The sequence below is a fragment of the Apostichopus japonicus genome, chromosome 21 (assembly GCF_037975245.1).
Source record: "Apostichopus japonicus isolate 1M-3 chromosome 21, ASM3797524v1, whole genome shotgun sequence".
Taxonomy (NCBI): Eukaryota; Metazoa; Echinodermata; class Holothuroidea; order Aspidochirotida; family Stichopodidae; genus Apostichopus; species Apostichopus japonicus.
In genome coordinates, this window is record NC_092581.1 from 17,489,281 (window position 1) to 17,509,217 (window position 19,937).

Below are 19,937 nucleotides of genomic sequence, written 5' to 3' on the forward strand. Positions count from 1 at the left end.
TCAGCTAGTATTTGATTCGAGATACCGAAGTAGTGTCCTACCGAAGTTTATATTTTTCACAGAATCCTTGAGACAATTAACTGGCTTAGCAATTAAACAGAGATAATACAAAATGTCATCTACTGACTTAGAAAAAGTGCGAATCCTAGTCGTTGGTGACTCAGGTTAGTTAAATTTTATTAGGGGTTTCTGAGGTTTCGACGATTTTGACATTCGTGTAACTGTTACCGTATACGTTTGTGAGTGCAGGTCTAGGCCTAGTCCTGAGCCTGGTAATGGTATAACTTAGGCCTGCAACACTTCTGTTATGTTTAACACTGAATTTTAATGGTGATGCATTGACCAGCCTATAAATGGTAGCTTCACATTTTAGTCGTTACTTTTTTCTTCTATTCATAGGTGTCGGTAAATCGGCATTTGTTCATCTTGTTGCTCATGGGAGAGCAATGCACAATGCATCTTGGACAATAGGTGCTTCTGTAGAAGTGAAGGTGAGGATAGCCTAATTTTATTTCTAAAAAAAGTTTGTTAGACCTACATAAGACCTGATCCTTACTTAATTATTAACAGATTTAAGCCCTTTGCTCTTTACCTCACATTTATTGTCTTCTCAAGGAAAATTCTCTGTCTGGAATTTAGTTCACAATACTTTTTTATACAAAAGGACGAAGAGAATATGAAAACATGTCTAGGTTGTGAAACCTTTAAGAATGAAATGGAATGAGCAGTTTCTCACTAATATTTATTTATAATTGTTATGTTGACTAAGAGTATGTATTTGCTAAATAACTGTAATCTTATGTTGAGTAGGCCTACTACTACTGTAGTCACTCGAAATTCTCAGAAATTGGCTAACAAAGCCAGTCATCTACCTTGGCAGTACAAGACTGTGAAATTACTTGAAATCATCTTGTTTTTTGTTGAGGTACATGAGTACAAGGAAGGGACACCATCACAGAAGTCATACTTTGTGGAACTGTGGGATATTGGAGGCTCCATCAATCATGCTAATAGCCGACAGCTATATTATAACCCTGTACATGGTGAGTAGGGATCTTACAGCTGGTGACATTTCAGTTGACATGCTCTAAAGGCCATTAGTGTTGCCCCAAAATATGCAAGAAAGTCTGATTATGGTCACCTATGCCCAAATTTCAACAAAGATTTAACTGCCCCTATCAAAGTAATTATCCACAGTTAGACACACAATTGTCAAGATTTAGTAACCCTTAATGACTGGGACTAATTTGGCGAATTACAGCACCAAGGAAAGTACTTTTGTTTCTTCTTGCTAATTTTGCTGTGCTCAAATTTAGTGCCAAGAAGGATAATCTTTAACATCTTTCCATCAACTACACTCAGGTCATTAGTCCAGAAAATTAGCTATGAAGCATTTCTTGTCATTTAACAAATCTTAACTAAATGTTACTTTAGCATTTCAATTTAAAGACAATAATATTTAACAATGCCTAGGAACATCTTTTTATGAAAATATTGTATTTCCCATATGCTTGTTGATCTCTGGTTGTTTTGACAGACTTGCTCGAGGTTTTGTTGTCTGTTCTTTTAACAAGATTCCAGTAAACTAATCATATGTTATGTGCTAATGCATTTGTGTGACAGAAATTACACACCCTGCTAATAAAATTAGCAGTGATATACTGTTCATAAATGTGTAGTAAATTGGAAAAAGACAAATGTGACATCACTATTATTAAATGAAGACTAAGTGACATTAGTATTTAGTCAACATGGACGAAGAAAGAAAAGAATTGATGACAGGTTTTCACTGCTGATGTAACATTCAAGTTCAATTTACATTACGATATAAACTAAACCCTTCATTTTTGACCTCCACAGGTATAATATTAGTCCATGATTTAACAAACAGAAAGTCACACACAAACCTGAGAAAATGGTTGGGAGAAGTGTTAAACAGGGATGGATACAACGATAGAAAGCCATCAACTTGGTAAGTATCATTTGCACTCTCTTGAATGCTGTGTCCATTTAATAGGGATTCGCAGAAGTCATATTGACAAATACTAAACGTGTAGGATCCGTACCTCAATACTTGAAACAAAACCTGTCACTTTTGTGAAATTTGATTTTGATTTATTATTCTTGACAGCGATTACGATGCCGAGCAGTTTGCTGGAAACCACACTCCTTTATTAGTCATCGGTACAAAGATGGACCAACTGGACAGTCATCGCCAAACTTCTCTTCAAATGTCACAGATCGCTGAAGAATGTCTTGCAGATGAAATCAATTTGGTGAGATTAAATGATCATTCTTCCTGCAATATTGACTGGATGGTGTTGTCTCAATATTGTATTATTCTTCTTATTTGTTTCTGGCTTTTTTAGCAAGTTCAGATGTTTGCTATGTTTCTAAATCTATTTGTACTGGGCTGATTCGTACGAAGGTTACCAGTTTTCCCTTCAGACAGTAGAGTCCCTCTTTAATGAAGAACCAAATGTACACCAAGGTGGCCATGATGTTAAATCTATCCTTACCAGTTTTCATTCCCTTTCCCAGATTTGACAAATTATGAAAAATTTGACAGTGTTGACTCAGTGTAATGTACCCATAATACCTTTAATTTGTCTAGCTAAGATAATTACACATTAGGAACACACAAAGCCAATCCAGTGGTGGATTTTGTCCACACAAAATGTTTGTAAAAGATTTGAATAGCTGTAAAAAGCTCTAAAGGAGATTTGAAATTGCTATACTCAGTGAATATCTTCCATGCCTTGCCTTCCTCCTAGTCACCTGTTGTTACGATCGAAGCAATATTATATTCTCTGATGCATTTCTTTCTTTCTGTTTATTAATTTAATTACAGGATTGTAGAACTGATGCCCACCTAGCACCGGGCACCACAAATGCTGTCAAACTTAGTAGATATTTTGATAAGGTAAGAAAACTACGATACAGTACTTGGGTACTGGAGATAATATCAACCAACCCGAGTGAGATTAAAGGGACTGGTTTCAACAAAGAGACAATACATGGTAATGGTTATTGTCTTTAAGTGGGCATTTGTTTGTCTATTGTGATGTTTACATCTATGCACTACATCTCTGTAATTTATTCATGTGATCCTCACACGCACTTACATCCCACAACAAGAGTCATCCTTGGTACCATCTCTGAGCAATTCAATCAAATAACAAAGTATGTTATTCATAACTTTGACAATGATGATGTTAAGAGCAATGCTCTAATTATGGCAGTGAGAACTCAAAGTTGAAGCGCAGTCACACTCTGTACTGTCTGCTGTATTTTTTTTATACCTTTGTAGACCTGTCCAATACGTTTGTGTATGGTACCCATCCAATCGAATACATATCCAATATCTAATCCTACCATAAACTTTGTTTGTATTCATATGATCCATACATATCTATACAATATCATATCACAAGACCTACAGTTCTTGAGATTTGTCAGTTATTTTGGGAAATGCTGATATTGTAGCTTGCTTACATTTAGGAGAATGTGTTTTTCCCCCCTTCCCTCTGCTCTTGGTAGTTTTATATTTGGGGTAGAGTCCTATACTACTTGGAACTGATGTCATCGGTTTGATCTGTCTAATGTCATTTATTGCCAGTTCAAACAATTTATTCTTTCACCCTCAACAAGTTCAGGAACAACATCAGCTTGTAAAATGTTTGGAATAGTCATAATCCAACCCAATTATCCACAGCCTCACATGGAAATATCCATAGCATCACATGGAAATATCCATAGCCTCACATGGAAGTATCCATAGCACCACATGGAAATATCCATAGCCTCACATGGAAATATCCATAGCATCACATGGAAATATCCATAGGAAATTCTTCTCCTTTGTGAAGGATATATGCGATGGAAGTGAATTCCTTTGTTCATGGAAATAATGCAAGTTTCATTTCAATATTCTGTTAGAATTAGGCCTTACTGTGCTAAGAAGCTTGTAAACCAAACGAAAGTTATGAATATTCACATACCTCAACACAGCCACTCATTAGTATTCATGTCATCATTAATCAAGCTTAATACACCTTCACTGGTTCCTGTCTACTCACTCGTCAACCCCTTTTAACCTTTTGCTTCATGCCTGCTCTTAACTGTTCTTATTTTTATCGTAATCTTTAAATTTTGCATGCTAATAGGTCATTCAGCACTGCACAGGTAAATTTTATCATACAGTTTTTTTTTTAGCCAAGCATTACCCTTTTTTATTCTTTTTTACTCCTTTTTTTTTTATTCTACGTTTTTACAAGATTGAGATGTTAGTTTGTTTGTACCATCAATAAACAGTTCATCTTATTTTAAGATCATGACGAAACATAGGTACACAAATATCGGCACCAGCACTTATTTTGCAAATCTTATGAAAGGAAGTGATCATCTTGCTTTGAGCTGTCATACTGTTTGTAAATGTGTCATCGGTTTGGGTAATGCGGATTGTTCTTTAAATTGTTTGAACCAAGGGTTCACAGAAAGTAATCTCTGCCTCACTACACCATACATTAAGCAGAATATCTGGATAGGTGCATTTTAATATGGTCTCAAGCTGGGAGAAATGGGTCTCTGTTTTGGGTCAAAGCTATTACTCAGACACATGAAGAAATAAGAATAAGTAAAAATTGAAATGTTGGATTAAAATACTTTTATGTTTGGTACCCCGCTGTGTTAGAACAACATCATCTCTGCATGTTCCATATTCAAAAAAAGTCATTAACAGTATTAACATGGGAGCACAGGATGCCTCATTACATAGTCATTTCTTTCTACCGTTCTCAAGCAGAATCTAAACAAACTAAATGGCTTAACTAACTGATTAATTTATTTAATATTTGCTGGGTCTTGCATGATATAAGAAATCAGGGTTTCATGAAAACCTTTTGAGTGTCTATTTTGGTGTTTTGTGGCAATTACTTACTTTCACCACTGACCTTTAGAGCATAGATTTTGGCATAACATGCCTTGTATTCAACATGTTGTTTGTATTTACAGATACACGCACACACAAAATGAAAAAGCAGATCTCTCTGCAGCTTAGTTAGCCTTTGTATTCTTTGACAAAACAACAGAAATTCAACATAGTATTAGATCAAAACTGTTATAATGCTCTTTTGTATCTGTGGCAGTTCTCCAGAAGCCATTTATATGTTGTTTCGTGCTATCAGTGTAAAGACACTGGCCGGCTCTTTCAATGACTTATCCAAAGTAGAATAATAATTAGAGAGAAAAGAAGAGAACAACATGTTAAATGGAGAGGTTTACTGGATGAAGTAGGTCAGGTTAAAGAAGGAAAAATAATTCCTTACTGTGAACTGCTGGAAGAAGTTAATGAATTTGTTTTGGTCATTTCTCAGCAAAGGTGATAAAATTTGCATATTTTTAAATTTGTCTGAAGGTTTGCACCTCTTATCAGAATGGCTTTAAGACAGGCTGATTGTAGATTTAAAAGGTTTTTTTTTTTTGAAACGGTTAAAATTTTTGGTGGAATGCCTTAAAAATATCTATGCTTTGGAGGTCCAGTGGTTTCTGTCACGCTTTTCTACTTTCTCTGCTTTGGATGTAACCTTTGGGTTTCAGGTGATACGTCGATGCCACCACCATCCAAACCTTGCTAAACCATCACGTACGGCTTCCCCTCGCCGAATTAACCCTCAGGGTAAGGTTAGTAGAACCAACATTCCCTTCTCCATCTCCCATGCTTCCCTGGTTCCATTGACAATTTTATTGCTTTGATCTGGTGAGAGATTGTTTGTTTTTGTTGCAACCTGGAATAGCTCTTCTTACATTTGCTTACAGTTTGTGACTTCTTGAATTTTGACTTTGGGTTTTCAGTAAAATAAATAGAAACAATTATCCTCCTTGTTACCCTCTCATTGTAATAAGCAATAGTGTTCCTTCAGAAGATTGCTAGAGTTTTACACCAATGATTACTGACTGAAGTGGAATATAGCTCTACCATTTATATATATATATATATATATATATATATATATATATATATATATATATATATTAAAACTGAAAAGCTGCCTTAAAGTGGACAGCTATGCATTAGCTTGAAGAAGGAGCAAGAAGAATATCTTGCTCCAATTACTATCAAGGAATGAAATGGATTCTGTCACATAATCATGATATGGTCCCTTACATTCACACGTAAGAGAATGGAACCTTAGCTGATTAGATAAAATGGATGTTTGTCTATAGGTAAAGCTCTAAATATTTTCATAAATTTGAAGATTTCCCTGTGATTAATTTCTCAGCAGCACTGTAGTTTTGCCAGAGTGTGCTACCTTGATTGACAGAATGTTATTGTGATCCTTTTACCAACCGATTATAAAAAGATTTATGCATCTGTGCAGCACGAAATGCGCCGAATAGACATGTTTTATCTGCAAGTTTGTCATTTGCCTGATGCATCAGTATAAATTGTGGTTTGTGTATTGTTGCATTTGTTTTGAGTGAGCAAGAACTGCTATCAAAATTCCAACAGAAGAAGACAAAGATATAATATGAGGGGAAAATAATGAATATGCATGTATGTTGTGATGGATCAGCTGATTGGTTATTAGAAATAGGAATATCTTGCCGTATCACTGGTTTGACTCAAGTCACATAATATTCCCAAAAGAGAAAACTTCACTCTGACTCATGTAAATTTTTGGGGAGGGGGAAAAATTGTATCTGGCCATGTATTTGTTAAGGGCCAGAAACCACTAAACTTAAAACATTATTCAGAGTGTGTCCATCTTTATAGGTTAGCTGGGAGAAGATGTGACAATTAACATGGTTGTGTTATAGTTTAATAATCTAGTAATCTTAGGATAAATGGAAATGAAACACATGGCAAATAAGCAATTAAAAAAAAAGGCTTTTTAGCTGGAAAATGGCAAATGAAGCTTCATATACAATCACAAGGTGTTCTTTATTTACTAAGTAAAATAAGTATTTCAGATAGTTTTAATATTGAATTTTGAAGATGGTAGATTAAATATTTAGGTCCTACCGATAGTACCAATTAAGTACTTGTGATTGAATGATGTCCTCGTAGGGTTGGGACTTCATCAAAATTTATGAATCAGCATTTCAGATACTGTCCAATCGTATTTCAGCTTTATGATGACACAAGAATATGACTCAGAACATGGGTAAATCTTCATAATCAAATTTTACAGCGTGAATATAAACTTTTATTCTAGGTTAAAATTTGTATTAAACAGGCCATTAACATAACATTTTTTTTTCCGGCCTTGTTTTTGTCCTGTCAAGCAAGCTCTTATTACTCTTAATGCTGCTTTCTATATTTATGAAGGCCAGCTGCATTGATTTTATTTTGCAGGTTTTTTTTAATTTTCTGTTTATAGAGAATGCTCTTTTGATTTTGCATGCAACCCAATTTCATTTAGTTTACATTTTTCATCTATTCATGATTATCTATTTTATATCTGCTACACTCATTTTTCAAACGTGACATGTAATGCAGATAATGTTATCAAATAATATAAAATATAAAAGCATTTCAATTCATCATCATATTTATGACTTACTATTATTTCGTAACTTATTTCTGTGACTTCGATTGAGACATGCAGTTTTGTGATTGTTGTGATGTTTGAAATGTGCGTGGATTGGCTTTATCATATTTCAGAAATATATTTGTGCATGTTTTCATTGTTTTGAAACAAATTTAAACAGATTTGTTAGGGATGCTAATTTTTTATACATGAAATATCTGTTTACCAGTGTTTCTGAATGAAAGACAAAGTGTTCCAAAGAAAAGTCAACATCATAACAGTGTGAAGAATTGTTGTTATTGATATGAACGTCAGGAAGTAAGATAAAAAAGAAGAATTGTTTTGTACCAACTGTTTGTAGAGAAATAATTTGTGGAAGTTTATCATTTTGTATCACATTTAATACTGGAGAACAAGCTTATTGTATCCTTTTTCAATTTTTCTTTTTTTTACAATAAATGTGGATCTTATCAGTTAAGATTGTAAATTGAAAGTGAATCACTTGGAAGGTGGTGGGGGGGGTGGGGGTGTGGTGGGCTGAGGGAGGTAGTAGGGGACAAAAGGTAGCATTAAACCAAACTGCAGAATTTGAGGCGAATAAAGGGGAAGGGATGATGATGGAAGGGGGGGGGGGCTGGACAGTAAATTAACAGTGATTATTAATACTGAGCGTTATTGTATGTGTATGATTATGATTCATATGAGGCAGTTATAGAATAACAGCATCAAAGTATTCACAAACATTTAACATGACTTAAGCTTTACCGCAAAATTCATCCAGAAAGGTTTCCAAAATAAAGTCATATTGGATGCTTTATAACTGTGACAGTAATTCTTGTTAACCAAATCACGACCCCTGTAAGGTAAAATATTGGTCGTCAGGCTTAAAAGATTCAGTCAACTGAAGCACACGAAGACAGGCAAAAAGTTTGTCTGCAGATTATGCGAGACGTTACTTAGAAACCTGCTTCTGAACGTAAACATAAATTAACAGATTATCTTCTTCCTTTTCTTCAAGGACATCACGTTGGATTTCAAACTTTGTAATATCTTTTTATCTCTCTCTCTCTCTCTTTTCCTCCTCATCTTTGCATCCTCTCTTCTCTCAGGTTATTGAGAGGCGGTTTCACTCGCAGGGTTCAAGTCAGGTGTGTGTTTCTCAGTTTCCCACCTGAGTAGCTTTACGTTATTGTGTAAGTCAGTCTGCTTATTTTTAAGTAGTATGCAGAAAACTCAACATGACACACCCTAAAGGAAAAAAATATCGTCCAGAGAAATCAAAAGTAAATCAAGTCCTCCCTGTGCACGAACCTTTCTTGCCAGGGATCAGTTTAGGCAGACTGCTTTAACAGCAATTTTTGAATTTTGAATTCTATTCATCATAATTTCTACAGAAGTTATGTATATTATACTTCTGTGCTTTCTCATTTCAAATTTGTCATTCCTAATCTGTGGTTAAACCCAGGATACGGAAAGGCTATGATACAATGATAGACAATAGGGACTTAAATATTTGGAATTATTTCATATTGAAAAGACAAACAAAATATTTGAAAAAAAACTTTTAATGACAAGTTCAAGTAAAGTGTATCTTCTTAACCAGTGATTTAAAACTATCCCATTTTATAGGGGATGAGTGCTTCACTTACTTGATATGTTACGGATGGATGTAAATGCTTGGTCACACTTGTGCAGTTTTGTCAGACAAGTGAAAACACAATGAAGTTTCCATCAGAAAATGGGATGAAAGAACAGTTTGTTGGCATCTCAGTAGCAAACTGTATCGTTCAAGCTAACAATTTTTATACTGTGAGCAAAATACCAACCCTCCCCCCCCCCATGCCCACCCCTGTGAATTATGAGGGGTGTCTGTGTCATGTAGAGTATAGACTGACTTTAAAATTCATTTTGAAAACACATTTGCGAGCTTTTTCATTTATTTGGACGGTGGTAGTTTTGTAGAAAATGTAACTATTATTGGTGCGTTTGCAATAATTCGTATTTTTTTGAACTGCTCATAATTTCTGATAAAATTTCCCACACTGTGATAGACTGTACGTTTGCCTGTATTCAGTATTGCATTTGAAAATGCTATGTTTATTTCGCATGGTTGATAGTACAAACAAAAAAATGCTTTGCATGTCCTTGCACAAGTTTGATTCTGTTGAATGTGCAGCTGCTTCTGCAATGTTAGTATTGTTATGCTTTTGATTTGCATATATCCTTTGTTTATTTATTGTGCTACAGTTATATGTTCTACCCTTTGTTATCCTTGCCAATTATTTAAATATGCATGGTGTCTTTCTGTGTTCCAATATTAGAAGCCTTTTAATCGTTGTGTATCGATCCGGATAAGAGCGGGTGGATGTTTGGTCAATCGGGATAACTTGCCTTTAAAATTTAAAAACAGATTAAGTTTAAGGATGGCTAATTTTTGTATTCATGTCATATTGGTTTTGATTACATATATTCTTGACTGTGAGCTTCGTTGCATAAAGAATGGTTAAACGGAGGTTTTACACATTTTACCATTGTGCTAGTAAACTGTGGCCTTCTCCTAGGGACTGAAATCTTGTGATATACATCAAATATTAAATCATTTTCTGAAGTTGATTTCGACTGAAATTGCTTGTCTATCATCGAACGGAAAGTTGGTCTGCTGGTCGCCATGGGAGATAAGTCGTCTCCCTCTCTGCCATCTCGTGGAATATTTGCTGATTTCTCAGACTACTCTTGTAAATTAAATATCAAATTTCTCTATATTTTACACAGCAGACTGACTTTCACATGTTTCCAGGCATAAGCTTTTTCCGCGAATTTGCGGAATATCCGTGATTTCTTTTCAACCTCGGGGACAAATACTATTATCCTAACACACTGTAACATACGCAAACTGGAGCCTATACCGTAATTTTTGCAAAGTTCCGTGATTTTTTTTTTACCCAAGGGCCAAGGCTCATCTTTGTGTTTCACTAGATGCTTACCTTACTCACGGTAAGTGTCACATCTCAGTGCCTAATCTTATCGTCTTTTACTCTCGATAGATTCCCAGTCCAAAATCTGAAAGAAGACGAATCAGCTTACAACAGCCGAAGAGTGATCACACGGACTGAGGTCAAAGGTCACTGATCGGTTGATACATCAAGAGAGAGGAGAGACCGTATTCCATTCGGGGTGTGCATTAAGGTGTAGGAAGACTTACAACTCGGGTTACTCAGATCAGACTACTGATGTGTAGGAGCCTGGCACTGTATCTGTAACATGTAGTTCTTATGCAATTGAGGGACACACCAAACTGCAGAACTGTGGTCCATGGAAAAGTTGTGGTTACCATGGAGATTTCTGAGACAATCTCTTCGAAACCTGGTCTCATTTGAGAGTTAGAATTCTTCTCTTTAGAGACCACTTTGAGTTGAAAATAAAAGTAAATGTTTGCAATCGTAAGATTCTCTTTCGTAATGAACAGAAGAAGAGACTGAATGAACTGAGATGGTGGCGGAAACAGGTCACAGAGAAGAGGAATTCTTTGTTGCAATTTTGCTTGTAACAGTTGAACAGTTTAAAGAGCAGATGACTGCAAACTGATGGCATATGATTGTAATAATCTAATATGAGAAATAATAAATTTATAAATTAAAACAAAAATCATCATTGTCTGTTTGTCTGCCTTCATTTTCTGACAACAGTTACTTAGGTCATATATAACAATTATGAAGGACTCATATGGTAGTGTCATAATCTTGATTAAAGTATGCACGGTTTAATTACCATTTGATACTCTGGGATGAAATAGAGACCCTTGAATGTACCAATTTGCTTAGAAGAAGAAAAACAAAAATATTTCAATACATTGTTAAAAATGTGTGTAAATGGGAAAAATAAGCATTCTTAAAATATATGGCACGTGATAAAGATAATCAGAAATCTTGACCCCCTCAACCCCCATCTGCCTTCCTTGGCCCTAGATCCACCCATCAATGCACCTTGCTCCTATTCCATTTCCGGCCCTCTGCAACCGCCAACCCCTAGACCAACTTCGCCCACTCTCGAGCAAAGCAGTAAACCTAATACGAGAACCACATTAACTGCCAATTCATGCAAAATAATTTTCTTCACCAGGATAAAAACTGTTTATTGAATACTCTTGTGTCTGTGGGAACAGTGCACTGCATGAGCGTCACCAGATGTGTTTTTTGTTGTTACAAAACTGTTAGTAATTAAACTATGTTTTAAAGTCGGAGGCGATACAAATGTGCATAAAATGTTCATGCAAATTTCTGAATATGTTCATATAGAAATGTTCTCTATAACGGCTGGCAATAGTTTGGAGAACTGTTTATTGTGCATTTTAAAATGGAAAAAAAAAGAAAGAAAAATACTCATTTAATTGATGAAATAATGAGTGATATGAAATTATATCGTTTAAACCTTGTCATGCTGTGATAACAAACTTAACCAAATCTGGGTGGTTTTTGATCACAAATGAATTTGGGTCCAAGAATTAAGCAAGGAAGGATGACATATGACTACCTCAAGAAGTAGTGTTGAATGATGACAGGCCCGTAACCAGGAAGTCTGAAAGGGGACTAACAATTCAGGCGAGGATTCCTACTCTTGTCAAAACTATAACGAAATATATTACATTATAATATTCATAAAGCAGTAATAAATGTTGCCAGACACGTAGCTAGGAATTCTGAGAACGAGCCGGCTCCACCAAATTATTGAGGGATACCAACATTTTATGGAGGGACACAATACTCGTGTTCTGTAAGCCTTTATGAACTTTCTTTTACACATGATCGTGGCACCGATGGGGGCTCAGTAGTTTTCAAGGGGAGGGGGTATGGGACGCCCCCTGTACCCGATCTGGCTAAGGGCCTGAATGTTGGCTTATGTCGGTTCATCCTGAGCCATTTGCTTTTTCATAAAATTACTCAAATGACATTCCCCTTGCATCGGAAAAACGTTGGTTCTCTTGGTTGCTATGGGGTCATCGTGATGTAGGATAATTCCAACACAGTAAATATTGCTGTAAAGTGCGTCGGGTGTTTGTTTATTTGTCCGTTCATTAGTTGAAGACTGTATCGCTACCTTCTGTGTCGGTTCTCTTTAATTCTTTGTAGGTTATCGGCTTTTTCAACTCCTTGCTCTCAGTGGGCAGATGGTCGTACCGTTCCGATATTATCGATCTTTTACGATGCAGGACCCGTTTGTTGTGATACTTTATTCGTATCAGAAACGCAATGACAACAATAACGACAGCAACGATAAATGTAAGCAAGAAAATTAGTTGTGGATTCATCGAGGTTGACTCATCGACTGTGAAAGAAAAATGAATAATCGTTGCTTCATGATAATGATAAAAAATGAATATAAAACTGGCTTTCAAACATGATTAGTTTTGTAGCGCATCCTTAAAAGTAATAATAACACACGCCACTAGTCAGGCATGTATCCAACCCCTATCGCTCAACCTGTTCACCCTAACACAACCCTACCCCTCAACATTTCACCAACCAAAACCCCATCCTCAACTTTTCAGCCCCCTCCCAAACACACATAAAAGAACAGTAGTTATCATGTTAGCCCAACCTTTCTTGACCTAATTATAGACCTTCTTTATAGCCGAAACATGCCTCAGAATGCCTCATTTTACGTTTATTTTTCTTTTCGTTTATTATCTTTTTCACTCCACACCGGCTTCAATCACCACAGTTTAAAACCTCTCCTTTTTAAAATCCTTGATCCGTACCTTCTATAGTCATGACCAGGGGCGTTGCCAGAGTACTATACATGGGAGAGGGGAGGGGTTAGTGCCATGTTTTTCCGACTAAACAGAGGAAAATACCGACAAGAAGTGTTGATTAACGAGATGGGGGGGGGGGGGAGGATTCCAGTGGACAGGGGTCCGCTGAAGGCTGATGATCCCTTAGACTGGTGCAGAACATGGCTGAATGGAGGGGGGGGGGGTGAAAGCCACACACCGCTTTAGATACGGCCCTGTTCATTACGACTATCGTCAGGACAGAATTTAACTTTGGAGGCCACAGTCCCATGAGACACTCAAGGTAGTCATTGTAATTATGATAAAGTGAATCCAGGCGCGTAGTTAAATGTGTGCTTGTCAATAAGAATTAGCTGAATAGATATTCGAATTACGTTTCTCCTCAAAGCACCCTTACTCCTCTCCCCCCCCCTACTCCCCCATCTAGCTCACCCCTCGCCTATACCGACAACAATAATCCATGCTCCTATAGCATCTGATGCCCAATTTGAATTGAATGGGGACAGCATCAGTTGAAATTACTTTCCTGTTTTATGGCTAATTTAGTAGACCTCCACATGAAGCATTTCGTCTTAGAATATAATTGTTCATTTGTTTAGGACTACATTGAATATGAAAGGATCCTGGTCAGAACATGCCCACATTCCAGTTATTATGCACTAGTTTTTGCGTCATTCAGGGGCGTAGCGAAGGGGTTTTTGTTGGGGGGTGTGGAGAATTTGATTTGCCGACGGATCTGGAAGTGGTGACTGAAATGGGGGAGGGGTCTAATTTTTAGTTTTGAAACGTCCTTAGATGCAATCTGATGTATATTTTAAGTCAAATTTGATTTGCCGACGGATCTGGAAGTGGTGACTGAAATGGGGGAGGGGTCTAAGGGGAGGGGGTCTACCCCTCCCCTTTGGAAAAATTAGTTTGAACGTCCTTAGATGCAATCTGGTGCATATTTTAAGTCAAATTTGGCACGGAAGAAGCTCCCGTTCTCCTTTTTCTATTCAGCTTTCCTTCTTTCTTCCCCTTCCGCTCTCTTCACCTTTTCTCCTTTTGCCGACAGACCCAAAAATTTGCCGACAGCGACCAAATTATTGGGGGGGTGTGACACCCCCCCCACACCCCCCCCCGCTCGCTACGCCCCTGGCGTCATTTACTTTATTGTAACGTATTCTATATTTTCTCTGCATACTTAGCCTTTCTTACCCATGAGATATTTATAAATATAATGATGTGATATTCAACTAACAATGTCAGTATTTAAAAAACCACCATATATCGCGCCATAGTTGCCAAAAGTATCCCCTGTCATTAGACTATGCTGATTATAACACTTACATTTGTCACAATACAAGCTGATTGGTCGGTCGTCTGTAACATGGCCACTGGCATCCACAACTAGACATTCGTCGAGGGAATCAGCGTCTTTCGGACAAGCATAAGAGTATTTTGGCACCACTAATCCATTGCCAAATTCACTGTCCGTATCATAGTTTCTATAACTCCCTTCCCCAACTAACTTATCACAAATCAGCTTCGGTGTGATATAACCATGTTCGAAGGTATCAGACACTGCCCGCCAATGAACGCCGTCGAAAATTTCTAAACGACCAACTTTTGGAGATGTACCGTTCATGAGTCGGAGGGCAAACTTTTCTGTTTTTTTTTTTTAAAGGAACAAAATAAAAAAGAATAAGAAGAAAGGAGAAAAAGTAACAAAATACTGAATCATCAGAACAAGAAGTTATTGGGGTCTTTCAACTCCTTCGCCAAATCAGATATATAGTCTCAGTTTGTGTTTATTTGAATGTGCTCTCAAAATGTCAGGAAATCGACAATTTTTCAAGTTATGGTTCACTTCTAATAGAATTATACAACGTACGTGTTATAGGACGAAAATTTGCATCATGAACCACTTTGTTCTTACAACAACCATCATTTATAGATCATTTAGTTTTAAGTGATCATTTCTTACCTGGATTTTCACAAACCACGGTCCCTATGGCACCAGACAGACATGTCTCCTTAGCAACCGTGCGAGGGCAGTCTTTGATAGATTTCTCATCTCCCGTGCACTCGACTCTATGATAAATCGCCTTTTCATTATTTGTCATATCTTTGCTTATATTTACTGCTCCTGCGTAACCCAACTGCCGACAGACCACATGACCAGACTGGCGTGTCCAGCCGTTTATACATACTGCGCCCCATTGTCCGTTGTTATATATCTCGATTCGTCCTGAAGAAGGTTCACTGTCAGACACCTTTGAGTTGATCAAACGAACGGACCATTCGTTGGCTGTCTCGTCTTAGAGAAAACGACAACAACAACAAATCAATAATAGAAAACAATTTAATTGAAATAACAGAACAATAATAAATATCAAATCCAATCAGGCATATAGACCTATATCATGATAGAGAAATTGGTGAATTTCGATTTGCATAGGCAGATAAAATAGGTCCATCATCGCTTTATCCCTGAAAATTATTTCACCCGAGCCTCGATCTACTCGTCAACATTCCATGTCGTATCGACCCTTTTATAAAAATGTCACGTGTCAGAATTCATTGCGGATCTGACTGAAAACGTGCAAATGAATTCATTAAACATAAAGCAGGCATAGTTTTATAGCGCATAATGGAGCAATATACATCAAAAGAACAAAATATGTTCTTACTACGTTGCACCTATAAATCACAAGATTCATTTGATAATGTGATATAATATTTAACATTATACTCAGAGTATATAATGCAACCGAATACTTTGCATATACGGCAATTTAATTGCCAATAACTTGTCAGGCTACCTATCCCCCCCCCCCACCCTCCCCTCCTCATCTGCTCGCAGTCATATTTACACCTTTAAGGTGTTTCAATATTTCCATATAATGTTATTGCGCATACTGATTTATTGAGAGTGATGCACGTGTCGAGGGCTGAGTTTGCGGGAGAGCAGGGCTATATAGATAGTAGTTTCACTATTTCATTTTTTCATTTATTTGTTTCCACATTCAAAATATATTACACAATAATAGAAGAAAATGTATGTGACAAGTGGAGGAGGTCTGAGAAAGCCGAGGCTCTTACGAAGCAGACCACCCGTACAAAGACAATAATAAAATAAAATAAATAATGAACAATGTATGCAACAAACAAAGGTTGCACACACAAATAAACCATGTAACTGTACTTACGTTACATAATATAACAATATACAATTTAAAGAATTATCAAATACGTAATTGACCCTAGTCCTCCCTGCAAGACCCTCCCCGTAAACTCCCGTCTGTCCCCTAAGTCAACAATTGTGTCCCCTGACACCTTCCCATCCCCTAGTTAATCACCCAACCATACCCCCAAATCACAAAACTTGGAATATAGACAAGAATAAAAAAAGACGCATCTAACCCCCCCCCCCACCCGAACCGCTCCCCCGCCCCCTGTACGTGTACAGATTGTCTTACCAGCTTCTAAGCAGACCACTCCAGCGTAAGACTGCGTATGACAGGAGGAGAATGATATTCCGCAATCGATTAATTGCTTCTCGTAGCCCTCACACAAGACGCTATCGAAATGGATTAGGTCATTGCCGGCATCTAAGAAGGGAATCCTCTTTACTGAGACGGCGTACGGACGATATCCTAATTGTCTGCAAACTACGTTTGCGTTATGGATATTCCACTCTTCCGTAAAACAAACAGAACCTTCTAACCCGTTGTACCTTACCATGACCCTTCCGTGATACAAACGTACTCTACCTTGGTCAACTGAAGAACCAAGAAAAGAACAATATATGTATAAATGTACGTTGGTTTCATATTAATAATGCATTTTATCCAAAGGATACATAATAAGCCACCGATTTTCCTACTTGAAGGTGGGGTAAGGGTGGTGGTTGTTGTATGTTTTTTTGTTGGGGGAGGGAGGCGGGGTGGGGGTGCATGACCAATCAACTTTAAATATGTAATTCAGTAACACTCAAAATAACATATTATGGTCCGCTGTAATTATGGATTTTAGCCCTAACTTACAATCACATCGTTGGGTTAAAGCCGGTTTAAATTCTCCATCGCGACATCGCGATTTCTCCGGTCCAAGTAAAAGTCCGTTGGTACATGAAAACGTAACATCCTCTCCATCCCAGACAAACTTGTCCTCTGGAGAACTTTTTACACCGTCTTGCAGATCCGGTAGGACGCATGGAGCTGGTAGAATCGATCAATGGAAAAACAAATGAAGGCCCGTGAATGGTTCATCAGACAGTTGATTAACCTTCATTGAATTTTGTTTAACTCCTACGTTATCTTAAACTATAAATTCTTGAATGTGCAGTACCCCTACAATTGACCCCCTCCTCTCCCATCCCCATCCATCATATTTGGTAGATGTCAATCGTAATGGGCCCGCGCTGGGTCCAACTCTAACTCGATGACGCCACAATTATTGAATCACAATGTCTGAGTCTTATCACCACACAAATCAATGTGACAATATTTAAGAATCTTTCGCTTAATTAACCCAAACAAAATTAGTATTCATAATTTCTCATGAGTGTTTTCTTTAGTATACGTATATTTGGCAATAGAGAGTTCATGCTTCGGATTTCATTTCCACCATTCCTTACCCTAAAATGTTATTAGCAAAATACCTTAATATAAGCTTTCATGTTATATTTCGTGAATCATTCAACACTGGACAGTTTTTACTATGTTGTACACGAAACATGGAACTAGTAAGTATTGTAAAGACAAAGGGGTGGTGAAATGTTTCAAAATTTGTGGTTATGCAAACGGCCGGTGTAGCAGTACAAACTGTCGCAAATATTCCATATTCAGTATAAACTGTCCCGGTCCCACAGGACAGTTTATACTGGATTTACCAGTACGTTTGGTCTCCCCGGACCTATTGTACAAGGCCAGTTGGTACAGACTGTCTCCCCAGACAGAATATGCTATGGTTACACGGAGGGGGACATTATTCGACGGTCATATATTTTGTTGTAAATTGTGTCCCCTGAACACAATGTCCGCCGTAGCATGTACGTTCGAGTAGCAAAAATTTAATTAGTAATGGACTCTGGCAGTATCCGTATTATTAGCAAATTGTCGCATTTCGGCTTCCGTATATTTAGCAGTAAAGTCGTGCGACAACTAAAAACGGAAAAGCTAGCAGAAAACGTGAGACAAATTGCGGATATTCTAAGAGATGAGAGCTATCCAAGTGGGTTTACAAGAATAAAACAGAGAAGAATCTTACGGAGACAAAGTCAGTCTTTCAGACTGGCTGAAAATGGAACTCTTGCGTACCGAAATTGAAGGAAAGTGTTGCTATCTAGGGCTACTCAACTCGCCCAAATCGAAGCAGCTCACACTGACTAGTGACATCTATAAGGTAATGTCTGTAACTTACAGTATAGGATACACAATATGCCTTTGCTTGTTAAATGGCGAACGGCCATTCCACAGTTAAACTATAACCAGGCCTCTAGGACCTTTTTGGTGAACAAATCATGATATTCTTTTACCACGTTTGGTTAGTTGTAAAAACTCATTCGCAAAAGTCAAGCAATTGCTTGTGCAACATTATAATCAGTTGTATGCTTGAGCAAAGTTATTAGGGCCTATTTCTTTTCGTTTTGTTTACCCAATTGTTTACCCAAACAAATTTACCCAAACAAATTTTTGTGACAATTATTATAAATTTCCACCTTTAATCGCCCTGCCTATCATAAAAGATAACAACAGATTACTAAAGCTTAGAGAGCTAGTCTGGTTTGCATGCATGGGACACTATAAATGCAATTATTGGACTATAGCATATAGCCGAGCCTACTTCTAGAGGAAAGTGGCACTAATACTGTACATAATAAATTCCCGTTCATTAATATTGGTTGGTAAGAACAGATATTGAAGGCCTGATAGTACTTTTTTAGGTGTGGCATATTCTCTACATGCCAAACCTCACTGCAGAAGAAAACTTCTTAAATATCTATAGACCCCAATTGTGGCCAAGCAATGTGTACAATAATGGGAATATTCCATTTCAAACACTGATATAGAGTTGTAATTCAATTTTAAGGCACTTCAGCTAGAACTACCAATTCTGCAGCCCATATATTTGTGTGTGTTTGTTTGTGGTTTTTTTTTGGGGGGGCAAAAAAACATGATCTCCTTTGATCATGAATTTTCTTATTTCTTTGAAGGTGTTCATCTTTGCATAGATAAACCAGACAACAGACTATGTCTATTGTCTAGATTCTATTGGAAAACTATCAACGTTGATGTAACAAGTTATGCTCAACAGGATGTCAAAGCGTCATTGTCATGTAGACCTACGAACAAGTCGCCATAGCATTCCTGTAACTGGATTATGGAAACAGGTAAATATTCAATCTGTTTTAATTGCACAAGATGTCCGCAGTATGCAGTGAAGGTTTAGTTTAGTTAATGTCATTCTTTCTGGACAAATTAAACATTTACAAGTTTAACGGTAGTCTGTATTGGCCCTAAATTTTGGCCACTTTAGTTGCTAGAAGTTTTCAAAAAGTACTTTTCTGGGGGTAATAACCCTTTAAATTGTGCTCAGACATTCTAAATGATGACACGAGATGATTGAATGTC

At 37.2% G+C, this 19,937-nt stretch overlaps 3 protein-coding genes across 11 annotated transcripts in view; 2 read left to right on the plus strand and 1 right to left on the minus strand.

Annotated features, from left to right (window-relative positions):
- On the plus strand, window positions 1–11,908 carry LOC139962642 (rab-like protein 3). 9 transcript variants are annotated; one of them, XR_011791288.1, is made up of 10 exons: window positions 1–164; window positions 400–491; window positions 926–1,043; window positions 1,861–1,972; window positions 2,132–2,276; window positions 2,852–2,923; window positions 5,599–5,682; window positions 7,131–7,166; window positions 8,642–8,680; window positions 10,577–11,908. XR_011791288.1 is itself a non-coding variant. In XM_071962797.1 (9 exons), the coding sequence occupies exons 1-8, from the start codon at window positions 113–115 to the stop codon at window positions 8,705–8,707; spliced, it is 741 nt and encodes a 246-aa protein (XP_071818898.1). In that variant the 5' UTR covers window positions 1–112; the 3' UTR covers window positions 8,708–8,725; window positions 10,577–11,908. The 9 variants fall into 9 exon arrangements, 6 of the variants coding, with proteins under 6 accessions (XP_071818898.1, XP_071818897.1, XP_071818900.1 ...); XR_011791289.1 differs by having other exon boundaries at window positions 8,642–8,725; window positions 10,577–10,595; XR_011791291.1 differs by lacking the exon at window positions 7,131–7,166 and having other exon boundaries at window positions 5,599–5,677; window positions 8,642–8,725; window positions 10,577–10,642.
- LOC139962641 (neurotrypsin-like) overlaps window positions 11,039–19,937 on the minus strand; it is a 20,963-nt gene continuing 12,064 nt past the window's right edge. The window contains exons 4-8 of the mRNA XM_071962795.1: window positions 17,349–17,522; window positions 16,782–17,084; window positions 15,287–15,619; window positions 14,650–14,967; window positions 11,039–12,854 (exon numbers count right to left, since the gene is read on the minus strand). Of these exons, the coding sequence (XP_071818896.1) occupies window positions 12,604–12,854; window positions 14,650–14,967; window positions 15,287–15,619; window positions 16,782–17,084; window positions 17,349–17,522 (1,379 nt within the window). The 3' untranslated portion in view covers window positions 11,039–12,603. The remainder of the gene's footprint in view (window positions 12,855–14,649; window positions 14,968–15,286; window positions 15,620–16,781; window positions 17,085–17,348; window positions 17,523–19,937) is intronic.
- The window catches only part of LOC139962644 (uncharacterized), a 4,787-nt gene continuing 3,160 nt past the window's right edge, over window positions 18,311–19,937 (plus strand). The window contains exons 1-2 of the mRNA XM_071962802.1: window positions 18,311–18,708; window positions 19,520–19,696. Coding sequence (XP_071818903.1) covers window positions 19,610–19,696 — 87 coding nt within the window. The 5' untranslated portion in view covers window positions 18,311–18,708; window positions 19,520–19,609. The remainder of the gene's footprint in view (window positions 18,709–19,519; window positions 19,697–19,937) is intronic.